General features: G+C 42.8%; 1 protein-coding gene across 5 annotated transcripts in view; it reads left to right on the top strand.

The window, feature by feature from the left end:
• The window catches only part of RIMS2 (regulating synaptic membrane exocytosis 2), a 982,185-nt gene that overhangs the window by 159,893 nt on the left and 801,551 nt on the right, over positions 1–20,741 (top strand). For all 5 annotated transcript variants that reach the window (XM_077493146.1, XM_077493148.1, XM_077493153.1 and 2 more), the window contains one exon: positions 8,530–8,740. In XM_077493146.1, coding sequence (XP_077349272.1) covers positions 8,530–8,740 — 211 coding nt within the window. The remainder of the gene's footprint in view (positions 1–8,529; positions 8,741–20,741) is intronic.

Here is a 20,741-nt window from a genome sequence, read left to right on the forward strand (position 1 = left end):
CCCCCCCAGTTCTTTCCTTTCTCTCCTTCTCCCCCCCCCCCACCCTTCTTTCCTTTCTCTTTCTCCCCCCCCACCCTTCTTTCCTTTCTCTTTCTCCCTCCCATTCCTTTCTTATGCATAAGGAGAATTGGCAGGTGACATAATCCATTTCCTCATTTTGGTGACCAAAAGCTGCTTAAAATTCATAAAAAATTGCCTTAATGTATGACCAGCATGAAAACTAGGTGAATATTTTACCAAGATCTAATCTAATCCAATCAGATAGCGATGATATTTTGTTCTTGGATTTAGATATGATTTAACTGTATCAAATTATGATGCAAAAACCACATCACTGTCCCTTCAAATGTTCACCTGGTAGTATTCCTGCCATTGTCAAGCGGTTCAAGCTGCTTTGAAAGTTTTTATTAAGGTGAAGGAAGGAAATCTGAATTCATAGTAGCTGTCAATTATACATCAAAGGCCACCTAGGAAGCCACATATTAATTGTGACCTTTTCCCTGGGGAGTAAAGTGATAGATTATTTAGCAAGCCGACTGTTGACTATAAATCAGAGAGGTATAGAGAAAGAGATGAGGGAAATGTACAGTATAAGTAAAATATCACAGTATCTGGATGATAAAGAGGACCATTCTACTGAGAACGGAGACAGCAGGAAAAGGTCCACACCTGTTATTTAAAGTAAAATTAAAGCCTAACGCTATTCTTAAACCCCCCCACCTATCCTGCCTACCCTGTGCGAAAATGATCTGTGCAATCTGTAGTCTTCTCCAGTCTGGTCACATGATCCTGCAGCTCCTGCTGCTGCAGGGGAGAGGAAGGAGCACAGACAATAGCTGGGCCACAGGAGCTTTTGGGTCATGTCAACGCTCCTGGAATTCAAAGCTGTTGTTGAGCACAGAAGTTTTGAAAAGAGGGGAGTGCCACACAAGCATTTACAGACTTTTAAAATATTTTTATTTTGGAACATCCAACACATTCCAGGGGCTCAGCACTCCCCCCCCCCCTTCATCAGGACTAAAAACAAGATAACATGCAGGCGCTTGGATTAGAAAGACACTTTTGGATTGGAAAGATGCCCTTCCAATCCAAGCACCTGGACCATCCTGATTTTAGCCCCGATTAAGGGGAAGTGCTGAGCTCCCAAAACGCGTTGGCTGTTCCAAAATAAAAATGTTTTAAAAGTTTGTACAAGCCGGTGTGGTGCTCCCCTCAAAACTTCAGCGTCCAGCAAGACCCCACAGTTGCTGGTGAGCAGCCTCTAGACCACAAACCACCTTGGAAGAGAGGGATATCTGAACCTGCAGTGGGTGTGTTTGGGTATTCCTCCCCGGCAGTGGTAAGGAAGGGTAGGTTAAAAGAGAGGCATATGTGAGCCGTCACTAGATGTGTTTGGTTATTCCTCTAGCAATTCTAGGAGGTTAGGTTGTGCGAAGAATATATGTGACTGGCAATTATGTTCTTGTAAGCATCTTTTGGGACTGAGAAGAGAGAAGTCGCAGAGAGGAATCTGGAGAACGAATGTTACGTGAAGCTTTGCCTCTGATTTCAGCTTCCGATAAGACCAGAAGCTTTTGTTATCAATGTGATAACTTTATATATATATATATATATATATATATATATATATATATATATATATATATATATATATATATATATATATATTTTTATAATCTGGTTGCACATTTGAATACATATTTTTTTCTTTCTAATTTGGAAGAAAGACAGAAAAATTAGAATACAATACATTTTTCCTGGCATTCCTATTACGGTACATAATTAGTACAATACAGAACAGTACGACGTTACTACTTGTCATTTTTATGTGTACAGACGCAAATTTTCATGGGTTTGTGACTGTAAAAATGCTAAATGGAAGTGCTGAACTCATGGAGGAATTACAACCTCCATTGTGCTCATCAGAACCTGGGGGTTGTTGTTTTTCTATTTTGTTTCTATTATGTATTTAAAGCAGAACTCCCAACATAAAAACTTTTATTTAACTGTATTCCTCAATAGTCAATGCAATTCTTTTTGTTCCAAGTTCGTTTTTAAATTAATTTCAACAAATTTGTTAATGAAAACCCATTAAAAAAAAAATCTGAACATTCGTAAATTTGAATATTTGAAAATGTGTAAAATTCAGGAATTCTAAATTTGAAAATCTGAAATAATAACTAACTAATAATAACTTAACTATTACTAACTCTTAAAGTATAGGTATTGGAATTTCTTTTCAAATTTGTCTGTTGGTGAACATAACGAATACGAATTTTACCGAAGTTACGAATTTTTCAAAATAACGAATGCCGTATCTAAACGAATGGAACATAACGAATTAATAATAATAAATAATAGTAATAAAAATGTTTTATTATTATTATTTATTAATCATCTGTTCTGTTCCATTTGTTTAAATGCGGTATTCGTTATTTCTAGTAATTAGTAAATTTGGATAAATTTGTATTCGTTACGTTCACCAACAGCCAAATTTTAAAGGAAATTCCAATACCTATAATTTATTAGTCAATTATTATTATTTAGTTATTATTTAGAATTTTCAGATTTTTGTTCTTTCAAATCTTCGGATTTTTTTTCTCATTTTCGGATTTTCGGATTTCCATTTTACAAAATTTTAGATTTTATGAAATTTTGAGTTGCGATGAGAACAAATGACCCAAAAAACGAAAATAAAAAAAAGAGCAGGAGCTAAGATTTCAAACCCCCACCTGCATAAGTGTTTCTAAAACTATAATGGCAATATTTCAATACTTCAATAAATTATCAATTTTGTTTACTGAGTGATCTTTTCCAATAGGAGTAGTCAATCTACAGTATAGTGGCCATACATGCTTTGATAAATGATCGATTTATTTTCTGAACAAGCTCTTTCAATCTATACCACCCAATGTATGACACAAGAAGAAGTGGATTTCAATCACATCTCTGTTTCTACAATGTAATCTCATAATCTGATCACTCGAAATATGATCATATTTATAAACAAAGTGTCTCAGGGTTGCTAATCGATGCAACTCAATTGATGGTTTCTACCCTGACTGATCGTCTCCGTTCGAAATCGATCAGAAGGGAAGTTATGGCTGTTGGATTGTTGAATTGATCCCTGTTACCCATTGATCAAATACAAACATTGAAGCGTGTATGGTCCCCATTGAGTCAAACTGAGGTCTAATATCATTTTATCCCTCTATAATTCTTTTTCTCTTAACCACTTTAACACTGCTCTAAACCTCATAAGTGGCTACAGCACGACTCTCCAGTTCTGTTTGTGTGTGCACTGTGTGTGCACTCTGTGACCACTGTGTGCCTTGGACAGAGCAAAATACAGATCGGGGTAAAGGGCCAATCACAACATCCCTTTACCATGTGATCAGCTGTGTCCAATCACAACTACCCTAGATGTAAACAAACTGAATTGCTTTGCCATTTATTGGCTCTCTTTTCCTCATGCAGAAACCGCGTGTTAGGAAAAGAGAACCCATCTGTGAGGGGCACAGTGAGTACATTATTTACACTGACATACAGTGCCCTGATTATGAGTGCACCCCCATCAGTGCCCATCAGTGCTGCCTGATCAGTGCCTCCAAATCAATGCCTCCTTATCAGCGCTGCCACATCAGTGCCTCATTAGTGCACATCAGTGCCTCATTAGTGCAGCCTCATCAGTACAGCCTCATCACTCCCCATCAATGCAGTCTCATCAGTGCCCATCAGTGCAGCCTCATCAATACAGCCTCATCAGTGCCCATCATTGCAGCCCCAACAGCGCCCATTAGTGAAGAAGAAATTACTTATTTGCAAAATTTTGTAACAGACTAAGAAAAACTTTTTTTTGTTTTTTTTTCCATTTATTTTGTGGTGATTAAATAACACCACGAGAAAGCTCCGCCATTCAAAGTGTGACGGCGCTGAAATTGGCCTGGATAGAAATGGGGTGAAAGTGCCCAATATTGAAGTAGTTAATGAAAATTACTGTCCTCCCATTGTGGTACTCTGTGCTCTGCTCAGCCATATTTAGACACCCAAAACAGCTGTTTTAACAAAAATGTTTGGGTATGATTATTAAAAACGAGGTTGTTAGTGCATTGTCTATTAGACTGCATATCTACAGTAGTTCTGTGATTTCAGTTGGGCCTTAACATTAAATAGACAGCAGCTTAGAATTTTTTGGGATAGTGTGTAGTACCAAGATAAACCAATAGGGGTCACTTTAGGAAATGAACTGTCATGTTAAAGAGGAAGTAAACCCTGATGGGTTTACTTCCTCTTTTTTTCCCTGCAAAGGTAAAGCATAATGGACTACTATGCATCGCATAGTAGCTCATTATGTGTCACTTACCTGACACAGGAGCCAGCGAAGTCGCCGCTGTCACCTGTAGTCCGCCGCATCCATCTTGGTTGTGGCGTCTCTCGCAGCTCCGACGAATGACAGCGGAGAAGCCGCGATGACGTCACTCCCGCGCATGCGCACGGGAGTCGCGTCTCGGAGCTCCGACGCTGCCATTCGCCGGAGCCGCGATGACGTCACTCCCGCGCATGCGCACGGGAGTAGACAAATTTGGCAAATCCATTCTTGGACTTGCCGCATTTAGTGCGCCTGCGCGCCGCTGTCTACGGCGCATGCGCCGTAGACAGCGGTGCCCATTTTCGGGCAAATATCTCCTAAACCATATAGGTTTAGGAGATATTACTTGGACCTACAGGTAAGCCTTAATCTAGGCTTACCTGTAGGTCAAAGTTGTTTGGAAGGGTTTACTTCCATTTTAAGCTAAAGCGACACCTACAGACAGACTGAAGAGTAGCATTAAGGCCGGGTTCACACTGGTATGACACGACAGGCGTACGACTGTGGATCCGACTTTGCCCTTTGACTTGAAGTCCGACATCCATCCAACGTCAATAAACGGGGATCCGACTTTGATCCCGACAATGCAGGCACTTTGTGTCTGGTATGAATCTTTAGGGGGAACTCCACGCCAAAAACGGCATGTATTCTCCTACCAAGAGCATACCAAACCCTCCGGTCTGGTATGGATTTTAAGGGGTCCCCCCAAAATCCATACCAGACTCTTGTCTGAGCATGCGGCCCGGCAGGTCAGAAAAAAGGGTGGGGACGAGCTAGTGCCCCCCCTCCTGAACCGTACCAGACCACATGCCCTCAACATGGAGGGGTGGGTGCTTTGGGGCAGAGGGGGCCTTGCGTCCTCCACCCCAAAACACCTTGTCTCCATGTTGATGAGGACAAGGGCCTCTTCCTGACAACTCTGGTCGTTGGCTGTCGGGGTCTGCAGGCGGGGAGCATATCGGAATCTGGAAGCCCCCTTTAACAAGGGAGCCCCCAGATTCCGGCCCCCCACCTAATGTGAATGAGTATGAGTATTGTACCTCTACCCATTCACCTAAAAAAAAGTGTCAAAAATAAAACACATTACACATGTTTTTAAAGTAATTTATTAAGCAGCTCTGGCGTCTCTTCCGCTCTCCGGCTCTTCTACCTCCTCAGTTGATGTCTTCTGCATCTGCCTGTTCTTCTCCCCTCTTTGGGTCTTCTAGCCCTCTCCAGTTCTTCTACCTTTGTCTGCTGTCTTCTGCCTTTGCTGGGTCTTCTCTGCTATCTCCTTGCTCTTTTGCCAGGTCTTCTGCACTGTCTTCTCCCTCTGTTCTTTTTCCAATGTTGACTCGATGCTCTTTCCCGCACTAATGCTGGGTGTGCGGTGTACCTCTACTTATATTGGCATGGGGCGGGGTCATCGGGTGATCTCATCTGGAGGTCCCACCCCTTATGATGTTACCGCCCCATCATGCCCCGGAGGGGGGGGGGGTAGAAGAACTGTAGAGGGATAGAAGACATCAGCGGAGAAGACCCGGAGAGGGGAGAAGAAACAGCAGAGGCAGAAGACGTCAGCAGAGGAGGCAGAAGAGCCGGAGAGGGAAGAAGAGACTGGAAGAGACGCCGGAGCTTCCTTAATAAATTACTTTAAAAACCTGTGTACTGTTTTATTTTTGACACTTTTTTTTATGTGAATGGTTAGGGGCACAATGTACCCGATACTCATTCACATATGGTGGGGGGCCGGTATCTAGGGGCCCCCTTGTTAAAGGGGGCTTCTAGGTTCTGATAACCTCCCGCCCGCAGACCCCGACAACCAACGGTCGGGAAGAGGCCCTTGTCCCCATCAACTTGGGGGCTAGGTGTTCTGGGGTGGGGGGCGCAGGGCCTCCCTTGCCCCAAAGCACCCATCCCCCATGTTGAGGGCATGCGGCCTGGTATGGTTCAGGAGGGGGGGGGGGGCGCTCGCCCGTCCCACCTCCTTTCCTGACCTGCCGGGTTGCGTGCTTGGATAAGGGTCTGGTATTGATTTTTGGGGGGACCTCATGTGGTTTATTTGTCATTGAGGGTTCCCCTTAAAATCCATACCAGACCAAAGGAGGGGAACCCATGCCGTTTTTGTTTTTTTAATTTTGCCTGGATTTCCCCTTCAAGATCTTCAGAGCACAAGTTGCATGCCAAAGTCGGATCAGTTAAGACCGCTATCTGACTTTGATCCGACTTCAGTGATATTCAATGGGCTGAAGTAGGATCAAAGTCAGACCAAAGTAGTGCAGGGAGCATTTTTAAAGTTAAGCCTCATACACACGATAGGACTTTGTACAAACTTTCCCTTGGATTTTTGTACAAAGGGCGTCGGCCCTGAACTTGTATTGCATACACACAGCAGGACTTTTTCAGCCAACTTTCACCAAATCTTATTGTTTTTCTGTTCTTTACCGTCACCTTTGGTCAACTTCTGTATTGTTGTCTGATCTTTTGCATTGGTTCTGAGTAGGGATGAGCTCAGGCGTGTTCGCATGGAACACGTGCAGAGCCCGCCAGGAAGTCGGCGCAGCGCTGCGCTAATCACAGGCAGTGAGACATTGCCCCGATGTGCGGCTGCAGAGATTGGGTAATGTCTCACTGCCTGTGATTAGCGCAGCGCTGCGCCGACTTCCTGGCGGGCTCTGCACATGTTCCATGGGAACACGCCTGAGCTCATCCCTAGTTCTGAGCATGCCCGTTTGTACTTTATACAAAAGTCCTATGGTTTTCTGTACACACAATCAGACTTTGCTCCATCGGACTTCTGTTGCCAGAAAGTTTGTCCGTTCGCACAGCCAACAAAAGTCCGATGAAAACCACAAAAGTTTGTCCGATGGAGCGTACACACAGTCGGAAGTTGCTCCAAAACAGCTAATTTGCATGTTTGTTGTCAAAAAGTCCGACCGTGTGTACGGGCCTAAAGGAGAAAAGATTTTTATTTTTAGATTGAAATATTTAATTCATGTATTTATATGTTTTAAAATGTATTAAAATGTATATTTTTCATACTTTTCTGTGTTTTTGCGCTCAAAAAGTCCCATTGAAATTTTCTCAATTTATTCTGTGTCGGACAAGTTAAGACGGCTCTCATAGGAAAATATTGCTTTTCACATGTCATGCGACATGAGCTTCCAATGTCGGAGCGTTTGTCGTACCAGTGTGAACCCGGCCTTAAGGAATTTACACACATAACTGAGTAGATAACCACCTTCTACACTTAATGAAATCACTGTGCTTTAAAGTTCCGGTCATTTGCAAAAGTCATCTTACCTGATTTGATATGGTGTGTTTTATGCAATTTTGCTTTGTTGAGGAACTCATAGACTCTATGGAGTTGGTACTAAAATTGTAGAGTGCAAAATTTGGTGCAGCTCTGCATAGAAACCAATCAGCTTCCATGTTTTTTTTGCCAATGCTTAATTGAACAAGCTGAAGTTGGAAGCTGATTGGCTACCATGCACAGCTGCACCAGATTTTGCACTCTCCAGTTTTAGTAAATCAACCCCAATGTGGCAGTACCCTGACCTGGATGTTTTTCAGCTTGAAGTATCAGCAGAGTCCATCGGCAAAAAGACTTGCCCAATTAGTGTTAATTGTCTCCTAGTAAACCAGCGACTGTGCTTCTACTTTTTGTAGGCTAAAATTAAATGTTGGCATAATGCAGGCATTCTTATATAGGGAAGTGCCTAAAGATTCAGAAGAATAAAGGCAGCCAGATCCAGAATCTATGTCTGATAGCCCTCTGATTACTATGGCAGTTTATATTAAAACCTGAAATAATGGCCCACAAAGCACTGCTTTGGTAGCTCTCACATACAAATACTGACATACCGGAGAAGGGAAAGATGGGCCAGAGAAGGATAATCATAGTTTACTGAGCACAGGTAAAAAACATTGATGGAAAACCTGCCTGTGCGGTATGTAAAAACTATTAATGCATGGCCAATTTGATATTTACATCATTCATTGCTTTCTAGTAGCTTGTCAATAGGAAGGGCATTGTACTCCTAAAGAAATATGGGACCAATGTCTGCCTGCCTGCCTGCCTGCCTGCCCATAATTCACCATTATCCATTAATCTGATTTTATATATGCACAATGTAAATGTAATTCATACTGAAAGTTATCCCTCTCTGCTCCCCCGGCAGGAAATTGCACCAGCAGTTTGAAATGTACAAAGAGCAAGTAAAGAAGATGGGCGATGAAGCTCAGCAGCAACAGGAGCAAAAGGGGGATGCTCCCACCTGCGGGATCTGCCACAAAACAAAGTTTGCAGATGGCTGCGGCCATAACTGTTCATATTGCCAAACAAAGTTCTGCGCACGTTGTGGAGGGAGAGTGTCATTGCGCTCAAGCACGGTAAGCCACTGAACATCGGATGGTTGATGTATTATGTTCTCCTTTACAACAGCAAGATATTTCTAGTACCCAGTTACTCTCTGGTAACCCCTACAAATGTGTATATTTTTTGATGATACCCACTCAGTTTGTCACCGCGCTGCTACTATATCTATATAAAAAAAAAAGTACTACTGGTCAAAAATAATCAAATCAATAAGTGAAAAGGTATGCAGCTAGGCACGGTAATGTGTGCCCACATCTACTAAACAAAAAATAGACAAGAAGGAGTCGACCTATAGTATATCCTTCACAAAAATGCTTAACTAAATGTGAAATAAAGAAATAATATAATAAAGATAAAATAATATAAGAAATCAAAATAATAAAGCACAAAGTGGCTATGCAAACAACTGCTCCATATTGAAGTGCATAAAATACAAATAATGTTAATGTGAAAAAGTGGTGGTGACTCCTGAAATCAGAGTCTCCACTTGGTGGATATAATAATGCAAAAAGTGTAATATATAGCACAAATGAAAATATGCTATAGTAAAATAATGGTGGAAAACCCTTGTGATAGAACTTCCGCAATCTCATCGAATCAAAATAGTGAATAAAAAACATATATACTGTATCTTTTAACAGTCCATGTACAAATGAATCTCCAAACAACTGTATCCTCAGTGTGCTTCAACTCCAAACACCACGTGATCTGCCACCAGTCTACATATGTGCTCACCTTCCACTATGACCTATTAATATATCATGAGGTCAAAATGCACCTTCCCCCACCAGGGGTCTTATCCAGCTTTAGAAATCTCCAGATTCACCAACTCTTTACCTTGCATGTACTCTTTACAATTGGTTCAACAGTCTTCAGCGTTCAGGTGTAAGCTCGAAGAGGATTATAAAAATGGCACCATGGTGCTTTATCATATCAAAACCTCAAACTTTATTAAAAATACAAAAGTACATTTACATTTTATAGTGCACCAAAATCTGTGCACAAAGATGCACAGCTTAGAAAAGTTTGGGTGCATTGCCCCCTTAAGAACCATCAAGATATCAGCATCTCACTATACCTAGTGGAACTTCCTGTCCAGAGTGATGATGTCACAAACTCCTCCCCCTGACACGGGACTTCGCCAGTCACGTGACTTCCTCCAGGGCTTTGCACATGGACTGTTAAAAGATGTATATGTTTTTTTATTTACTATATTGATTGATGAGATTGTGGAAGTTCTATCACAGGGGGTTTTCCACCACTATTTTACTATAGCATATTTTCACTAGTGTTATATATTACATTTTTGTATTATTATTATATCCACCAAGTGGAAACTCTGATTTCAGGAGTCCGCACCACTGCTTTACATTAACACATCATTTGTATTGAGTTTAGAGCAATTGTTTGCATAGTCACTTGTGCTTTATTATTTTGATTTAAAGCAGAGTTCCACCCAAAAATTTAACTTCCGCTAATCATGTTCCCCCCCCCCCTTCGGTGTCACATTTGGTACTTTTGGGGGGGGAGCAGATAACTGTCTAATACAGGTATTTGCTCCCACTTCCAGCGATAGATCACCGCAGAATCTATGGCGAACTACGCCAGGTCCGGCCCCTCCTCCTTCCCCCCTGCTGTCTTCTGGGAGACACACAGGTCCCAGAAGACAGCAGGGACCAGTCAGGACGCGCAGCGCAATTCGCGCATGCACAGTAGGGAACAAGGCTATGAAGCCTCAAGACTTCAATTCCTGATTCCCTTACTGAAGATGGCGGCGCCTCTACACGGATCCGAGGGACAGTTGGGCTTTGGATGAGGACATCGCAGGCACCCTGGACAGGTAAGTGTCCTTATTTTAAAAGTCAGACTTTTATTTCTATTTTTTCAGCGAAACTCCACTTTAACAAGTGTATTATATTATTTATTTAATTATTATTTAATTATTTATTTAATATAGCATTATATTATTTAATCATTTCACATTTATTTTTGTATTTTTATGTAGGATATACAGTAGGTCTCACCATTTTCCATATCTTTATAGGAAGAGTATTTTTTGTTTAGTAGATGTGGAAACACATAACAGTTTCTAACTGCATACCTTTTCACTTATTGACTTGATTATTTTTGACCAGTATGTGTGTGTAAATGTAATTTTGGGAAGGAGAGACTTGGACTATGGCAGGAGATGTCAGCACTACATTTCTCCAGATATACAAGATGCTGGGTACTCAGTTGAGCAGACCCTGTCTGTACAGCTTGCTATAGGCCCTCTTTGTGTTCACATGAAAACACTGAAGGAAAATATTATAGAGCATATAACAAAAGAACATCAAATATACTTATCGCAAGGCTGTCCTCTGGATATTGTCTCATCAGTTGGGCTCAAACATGGTAACAGAGAGAGCTCTCCCTCTCGGCCAGCACTTTTTAAACTTCATCCATACACCATCCAGACCCAACCCCATTGCCATATTTCTGTCCGTCCTGCTGTATTGGCCTCTAGAGGCAGCATTCTTCCATGTATCATCACTAGGTGACCCAAGACATCTTCAGTGCCTATTGATCCTTTGATCTTTTTAAGCCCACCTTCATCAATCATCCTGGAAGCCATGGCCCTCTTTGAAGCTTGCTTATCACACCAGTTGGTCAGGAGCCATGCTTTGTTCAGCCTTGCTAGAGGGCCTGACTTCTTCTTTCAGATGAAGATTATGATATGCTACAAAGCTTTGATGTGCAACTTGTTACATTCCAGACAACCCCCAAGAATGCGGAGACTTGGTATATCCAGAGTTCATATTTCAAACACATCTTGTATTATGAAATAAAACATGTTGCCTTCCAACAGCCAGTTTCTGACGGACTGGCCGATACTGGACGATATTTGGCCCATGTGTCCCCCAGCCTAAAATGACCACTGACAATTGTGTACAGCTGTCTTTCTGACAGAAGCTGGTTTAATAACCGTCTTTTGTCGAAGGAACATGCTGGAAAGCCACCATCCGATCAGCACTCGTAGTCAGTGGCTGCGAGCTCTGATCAGTGTGTTCTGCCTGGGGGGCAGTCCCCCTGTCAGAACACAAAAGCACAGCGAGGGAGATTGCCGCACTAACAGTGCTTGTGTTAGTACAGTGATCTGTCAGTTTTTTTTTCAGAGGAAAGATGGGTAGAACTGGCACTGTTCTAGAAAGGGGTACTCAAAACCCTCTTCTGATGTAGTGGTCTGCTGCCACTTCCAGCAATGTTTCCCTTCCAGCATTGCTGGAAATGGCAGCAGAGGAGGAGCAACAAGAGGCTAGCTGCAAAGAGATCACTCACACTGCAAACACGGAAGCAAACAGCTGATCAGCTGATACAGGACAGAAGGCTTTTTCCCGTATGCTACACAGTGGCCTATACTGTGAAGGTGAAATACCTCCTTGTGGGGTGAAAAATTTCAGTGAGTGCTTTTCCTATGGAGCACCTTTTAAGAAGCACCGAATAACTGTTGTGAAGAGCACTTTGTCACTTTATTATTTGTATGATATTTGGACTTTGTAGTAAACTAGTACGGTTTACTAGAGGACTTTGCTGAGCCCAGTGCAATATATCATCATCACAGTATAATATTGGTTTCACTTGCGGTCGTTGCACAGGAGCATATATACCTACCTTATAGTGCACCAATACCGTTTTTATGATTTATGCTTTTTATCACATTGGATAATTTGATTTAGATTGTGCTCCTCTGCACAGGAGGCACACATCATTGTAGAGGCACCAATCTGTTGCTCAGGATTAGCATATAAGATTGTCTGCATAATTATATAATTTTATTGCACAGTTGTTTCATTTTGTCAGTTACTAGAGTAACAGCGTATCAGATTGTTCATAATTATTCAGATATTTACACACAATCAGCACCTTTGCATTTTTTGCACTTGATTTGCATTTTAGTACTTTTTCATAGCATTTATTTGCAAAGGCACTATATTAGGAATCCACCACATGAGCAGCGGGTTTCAAGTACCCCTCTTTCCTCCTATATCTTCTTTTTTCACCCTATGGTGGATTTATTGGTAGAGGCTGCAGTTCTCTTCATTTGTTTTACACCATAATTTTTTTTTTTTTCGTTCAGTCCAATGGATGTACCTAGCCTTAGTCGTTGTATCTGGTAACGTGTAAATGGCAAAGTCAGCTGTCAGAGTAGCACAGTGGAGGTAACCATGGAAGATCCACTTATTTATTTCCAGCCCTGCTCATTCAAATACAGAAAGGTGTCTGTAAATATAAACAGAGTAAACTGACACAGTATAGTGAGCACCAGTGGCGTAACTAGAACCTTCAGGGCACCGATGCAGGAAACCTTGGAGGACCCCCCCCCCCCGACCTCCGGACAGGGCTTTTTTCTCCGAGCCCGATGGTGGAACACCAGAGCCCAGTCCCAAGTGGGTGGCCGCATATAAAGGAACCGATTTAAAAAACATAAATTAAACTCTGCCGCTGTGCCCATCAAACTCTGCCGCTGTGCCCATCAAATGCCACCGCTGTGCCCACCAAATGCCGCCACTGTGCCCATCAAATGCTGCCAATGTGCCCATCAAATGCCACCACTGTGCACATCAAATGCTGCCACTGTGAATCCCCACCACCCGCTCGCTGTCTGCCCGTCACTTACCCTGTCTTGGTGGGTCAGCGGGTAACGGCCATGAGCGGGGTCCTCCATGCATCTCCTGCCATCCTCAACTCCTGTCCTCTCCTCCTGATAGGCGTCCAATAGCTGCGCCTATCATTTCAGCCAATCAGGTGATGGGAAACAGACCCGCACACCTGATTGGTGGAGAGGCGGTTCAGTGTTAGGAAAGTGAATATTAATTCACTTTTCTAACACACCTGGGTAGACTGTGAGCGTCAAGCATGGTGCTCGCAGTTCACCTATTTTGAAGCCTATTAGAGCCCATGGCTCTAATCAGGTGCTGCAAAAACACCCCCCGTCACTGTAATTCAGGCACCCGACACCTCAAAAGGGACCAGACACCTAAATATGGGGGTGCTAGCGGGGGCCATGGATAGATTCATGCTATGCTATGCATGAATCTATCCATTGGTCATAGAGGGTGTGGCTGGAGAGAGGGGGTGGCACCTGTGCACCCTTTTGGATGCACCGCCACTGATAAACACATGCATATTCACATACATACATATGCATACATGCACACTCACATACATGCGCACACACACATGCATACATACACATACATATATGAACACACACACACATACAAGCATGCTCACACACACATACATTCTCACACACATACATTCTCACACACATACATTCTCACACACATACATGCTCACACACATACATGCTCACCCACACACATACATGCATGCTCACACACACACATGCATGCTCACACACACATACATGCAAACACACACACACACACACACACACACACACACACACACACACAAGCATGCTCACACACATACATGCATGCTCACACACACACATGCATGCTCACACACACACACACACACACACACGCATGCATGCTCACACACATACACATGCATGCTCACACACACACAAGCATGCTCTCACACACACACACACACACACACATACATGCATGCTCACACACACGCACATACAAGCATGCTCACACACACACATACATGCATGCTCACACACGCACATACATGCATGCTCACACGCACACATACACGCATGCTCACACACACACATACAAGCATGCTCACACGCACATACATACAAGCATGCTCACACACATACGCACATACAAGCATGCTCACACACACACACACACACATACAAGCATGCTCACACACACACACATACATGCATGCTCACACACACGCACATACATGCATGCTCACAGACATGCACATACAGGCATGCTCACACACACACATACAAGCATGCTCACACACACACATACACACATACAAGCATGCTCACACACACACATACATGCATGCTCACACACGCACATACATGCATGCTCACACACACACATACAAGCATGCTCACACACACACACACACACACATACAAGCATGCTCACACGCACACGCACATACAAGCATGCTCACACACACACGCACATACAAGCATGCTCACACACACACATACATGCATGCTCACACACGCACATACAAGCATGCTCACACACACGCACATACAAGCATGCTCACACACACACGCACATACAAGCATGCTCACACACACACATACATGCATGCTCACACACGCACATACAAGCATGCTCACACACACGCACATACAAGCATGCTCACACACACACGCACATACAAGCATGCTCACACACACACACGCACATACAAGCATGCTCACACATACACATACAAGCATGCTCACACATACACATACAAGCATGCTCACACACACACATACATACAAGCATGCTCACACACACACATACAAGCATGCTCACACACACACATATAAACACAAATGCAGTAGCTAGTCTTATAAAAAAAGAAAACGGCAGACATTTACAGTACCTTGGCTCTTCCTGCCGGGTACTGCACTGTAGGGGGAGACAAAGAGCACACACTTTACCCTAATGTGAGGAGCTCCCGCACAGAGCCGATTTCAGTTCGGCTGATGATCGAGGAGCTCCTCTCAGCCTCCCCTCCTACGGAAGAGTACAGGGGGCCTGAGGGCCCCCTGCAGCAAAGGTCCCGGTCGCCATGGCGATCTTGGCAACCCCTATAATTTTGCCACTGGTGAGCACCTTACTTTATTAAAAGGTTAAACGCCTACAAACTAGTCAGTAAAAGGAGGATGTTACCCCCTGAAATGCATAAGCAGGTTATGTGCACCAATTGGAGGTGTGTCCTGGGAGATCCGATGTTTATTCCCAACCACAATGACCGTGGCATGTTTATTGGCCATGAGCACTCATCAGTCACTTGTTTTATAACGGTTACGTGATAGTTTACGTTTTTTAGGGGTTGTATTAGATATGTGCAAAGAGAGATCACATAAATATTTACAAGGTATAACATTTAATGAAGGTAATGACAGATACATATAATAATATTAGAAAATATAACAAGAAAACTGAACTAAAGATGCTGTTTCTACCATGGAGTCCCCATTTACTTACGCAGCGTGGCACACTTGCCTCGCTGCAGAGTTTTGAACATATTGCAACCTCTGCATGCTCTTTCTCGGAATCCCAATGAGAAGTGCGTTGCAATAATCCAGCCTGGAGGAGAGAAAGACATGAATCAACCTTTCAGCATCGGAAAAAGAAAGGATAGGACGAAGTTTAGAGATATTACGAAGGTGGTAGAAAGAAGTCTTGCATACTTGATTTATATGAGCTTCAAAAGTGAGTTGGGAATCCATTTTTTACACCAAGGTTAGTGACAACAGACGAAGCTGGAATTTTAGAGCCTGAAAAGGCAATACTTGTTATCAGCGATGATTTAATCTGGTGAGATGTTCCAATCATAATAAACTCAGTTTTGGAGCTATTTAGTTGCAAGAAATGTTGTTCCATCCACTCCTGCATGATGCACACATGCATGATTGCAAGCTCTGATAGGAGACTGAGATCTTACAAGTTTTGGCTGTGGTAATATAATGTAAGGAAATAGCCAATTGTAAAAAAAGAAAGTGGGCTTGGCCGCATCCTGGTCACTTAACAATAACATTGCTTTGGTATAGTTTCAGCTAAGGTATAGCCATACGTATGTCCTTATGTGGCCCCTTAACCACTTCCCGACCAGCGCACGACGATGTACGTCGACAGAATGGCACGGGCAGGCATATTGGCGTACATGAGTCCGGTCGCGGGACCCGCGGACTCGATCGCCGCGGGCATCCCCGCGATCGTCTCACGGAGCGGCCGAATGGAGGAAATGCTGTATAAACAACATTTTTCCATTCTGCCTAGCAACTAGTGACGCTGATCTCTGCTCCATGTGATTGGAGCAGAGATCAGTGTACACTAAATGAAAGCCCAACCCCCCCACAGTTAGTAACACACCCCTAGGAACACTTAACCCCTACACTGCCACCCACTGGTTAACCCTTTCACTGCCAGTGTCATTTACACAGGAATCACTGCATTTATATAGCAGTGATTACTGTATAAATGACAATGGTCCCAAAAATGTGTCAAAAATGTCCGATGGGTCCCCCACAATGTCGCAGTCACAATAAAAATCGCAGATCGCCGCCATTACTAGTAAAAAAAAAAATAATAAAAAATTATTAATAAAAATGCTATAAAACTATCCCTATTTTGTAAACGCTATAACTTTTGCGCAAACCAATCAATAATCGCTTATTGCGATTTTTTTTAACAAAAATATGTAGAAGAATACGTATCGGCCTAAACTGAGGGAAAAAAATGTTTTTTTATATATTTTTGGGGGATATTTATTATTACAAAAAGTAAAAAATAATGTGTTTTTTTCAAAATTATCGCTCTATTTTTGTTTATAGCGCAAAAAATAAAAACCGCAGGGGTGATCAAATACCACCAAAAGAAAGCTCTATTTGTGGGAAAAAAAGGACGTTAATTTTGTTTGGGAGCCACAACGCACGACCGCGCAATTGTCAGTTAAATCGACGCAGTGCCGAATCGCAAAAAGTGGTCTGGTCTTTGACCAGCAAATTGGTCCGGTCTGAAAGTGGTTAAAGTGGTTGTAAACCCTTACAAACCACTTTGACCTACAGGTAAGCCTAGATTAAGGCTTACCTGTAGGTCCAAGCAATATCTCCTAAACCTATATGGTTTAGGAGATATTTGCCCGAAAACGGGCACCGCTGTCTATGGCGCATGCGCCGTAGACAGCGGCACGTAGGCGCACTGAGCGCGGCATTTCCAAGAATGGAGCTGCCGCGCGCGTCGACACCCGTGCGCATGCGCGGGAGTGACGTCATCGCGGCTTCGCCGAATGACAGCGGCGGAGCTGCGAGACGCCACCAGCAAGATGGATGCGGCGGACTACAGGGGACAGTGGCGACTTCGCTGGCTCCTGTGTCAGGTAAGTGACACATAATGGGCTACTATGCGATGCATAGTAGTCCATTATGCTTTACCTTTGCAGGGAATGAAAGAGGAAGTAAACCCATCAGGGTTTACTTCCTCTTTAAAGGGGTTGTAAAAGTTTATTTTTTATTTTCTAAATAGGTTCCTTTAACCCCCCTAGCGGTAATCCCGAGTCTGGCTCGGGTTAGGAATTTACTGATAGGAGCGGTAACCCCCGAGCCAGACTCGGGATGGCTTCGTTCGATGCAGGGGAGGACGCAGTGAGAGTTACTTACCTTGTCCCCTGGATCCAGCGATGTCCTCCGCGCTGTGTGATCGAGCTGTCCTCCGCTCGATTCACAGTGCCGAATGCCGCCGAGCTCCGTTCCCTGCGGCGTTACGGCGCACGGGAGCGGAGAACAGCGGCAAATAAAAAAAAGTAAAAAGACACAAAACACACACAGCACTGTAATCTTACAGATTACAGTACTGTATTAAAAAATACACACCCCCTTTGTCCCTAGTGGTCTGTGCAGTGCCCTGCATGCACTTTTATATTATAAATACTGTTTTTTCTGCCTGAAATTTGGAGATTGTCCATAGCAACCAAAAAGTGTCAATTTTTCAGTGTTTTAGGATTTGATTACATTATTGAATAATTTTTATTATTCTTTATTATATTAAAAACTTTATCATACCCGGGATGTCTGCTAGACTCTGGTTTGAACAGATTTAAGAGCGTTATTCCTAAGAATTACAGGACTACAAAATAAAAGCCAGATTTCCATGCAAAATAATTGTACCGCTTTCAGCACCTAATTCCAGACTGAATCATACCGCCAGGGAGGTTAAGCTAGTGCATTGTTGGTTCACTTATCTTTTCGTTCAATTTCCCTTCTAAAGCCCCATACACACTATCAGATTGTCTGCTGATTTTTTCCTTCAGGTTTACCAAAACCATGTAGTACAAGGGCCTGCCTGATTGCATACACATTGAAACCCCTAAGGTTTGACCTCATATTATATGGTTTTGGTAAATCTGATGGAAAAAAATCAGCAGACAATCTGATAGTGTGTATGGGGCTTAAATGTTTTTTTCTTTGTTTTCTTTGTCTGAATTTCTCACTTCCTGTTCCTCCTCAGTAAGCTGTTCAGTAAGCTGTTCTGGCTGACTAAACACCGCTCAGATGATGGTGTGAAGTTTACTGAGGAGAAACAGGAAGTGAGAAATTCAGACAAAGAAAAAAAACATTTAGAAGGAAAATCGAAGGAAAAGGTAAGTGAACCAACAATGCACTAGCTTAAAGGAACCTATTTAGAAAATAAAAAACAAAGCTTTACAAACTCTTTAACCAAGATTTGGAAACTTAGAATTCATTAGTGAGCCACAATATTAATAAGGAAATATGTAATATGCAAATTCCCAATCAGTCACTCTAGAATCTACTCTTTCTCCTGTCCCCTAAGATTTAATTTAATAAAGTGAAGTGAATACTACACTTTGTTGGTGTGCTGCACTCTGTTAGTTTAGAAGCACTATCCCAGGCTATGCCATAGTATGACAGTTTATGCTAAACTGGTCATGTGATATGTAGTTTTAGCGATCGTCCTCCTTCATCAGACCAGGCTATATATACATTCCTCTCTGTATGTTTCTAAGAACTGGAGTTACACTCTCCAGATTTTCAAACTTGGCTTGAGGGTTGATATTCCTTATACTAGGCTCAATTTACTCATTTATAACTATTGCTGTTTGCCACAGCAGCTGTAATTTTATACAACGAGAGGTAATAAGAACAATGAAATGGCTGAAAAAAATGGTGGTAATGGCGAATGCCAAATGTGGTTTATGCTTCTTGGTCTCATGAAATGACAGTGGAGACAACATGGAACAAGGATGTAAGCTTTGTCTGTGCAGTCTGTGGAGTACAATGAACTTTGATGTTGAGCTAGATAGGCATACGCTATATTACCAAAAGTATTGGGACACCTGCCTTTACACGCACATGAACTTTAATGGCATTCCAGTCTTAGTCCGTAGGGTTCAATATTAAGATGGCCCACCTTTTGCAGCTATAACAACTTCAACTCTTCTGGGAAGGCTGTCCGCAAGGTTTAGGAGTGTGTCTATGGGAATGACAATTCTTCCAGAAGTGCATTTGTGAGGTCAGGCACTGATGTTGGACAAGAAGGCTTGGCTCACAGTCTTCATCCCAAAGGTTGTGGACCTTGCTTTGTGCACTGGTCCAAATCATTTGGTTGAGGGGGGGATTTTGGCGTGGGGTTGTTTTTCAAGGGTTGGGCTTGGCCCCTTAATTCCAGTGAAGGGAACACTTAAGGCATCAGAATACTAAGACATTTTGGACAATTTCATGCTTCCTACTTTGTGGGAACAGTTTGGGGATGCCCCCCCCCCTTTCCAATATGACTGCATACCAGTGCACAAAAGCAAGGTCCAGAAAGACACAGATGAGCGAGTTTGGGGTGGAGGAACTTGCCTGGCCTGGAGAGAGTCCTGACCTCAACCTGATAGTACACCTTTGGGATGAATTTGAGCAAAGACTTAAGCCCCATACACACTATCAGTTTTTCTGCTGAGTTTTTCCTTCAGATTTACCAAAACCATATAATATGAGGTCAAACCTTAGGAGTTTTAATGTGTATGCAATCAGGCAGGCCCTTCTACTACATGGTTTTGGTAAATCTGAAGGAAAAACTCAGCAGAAAAACTGATAGTGTGTATGGGGCTTAAGAGCCAGGCTTTCTCGTCCACATCAGTACCTGACCTCACAAATGCGCTTTTGAAAGAATGGTCAAACATTCCCATAGACACCCTCCTAAACCTTGTGGACAGCCTTCCCAGAAGAGTTGAAGCTGTTTTAGCTGCAAAGGGTGGGTAGCCAACTGAATATTGAACCCTACGGACTAAGACTAGGGTGCCATTAAAGTTCATGCATGTGTAAAGTTAGGAATCCCAATACTTTTGGTAATATAG

This window comes from Lithobates pipiens, unplaced genomic scaffold, assembly GCF_037356315.1.
Source record: "Lithobates pipiens isolate NorthernLeopardFrog02 unplaced genomic scaffold, aLitPip1_a1.2 Scaffold_19, whole genome shotgun sequence".
NCBI classification, from domain to species: domain Eukaryota; kingdom Metazoa; phylum Chordata; class Amphibia; order Anura; family Ranidae; genus Lithobates; species Lithobates pipiens.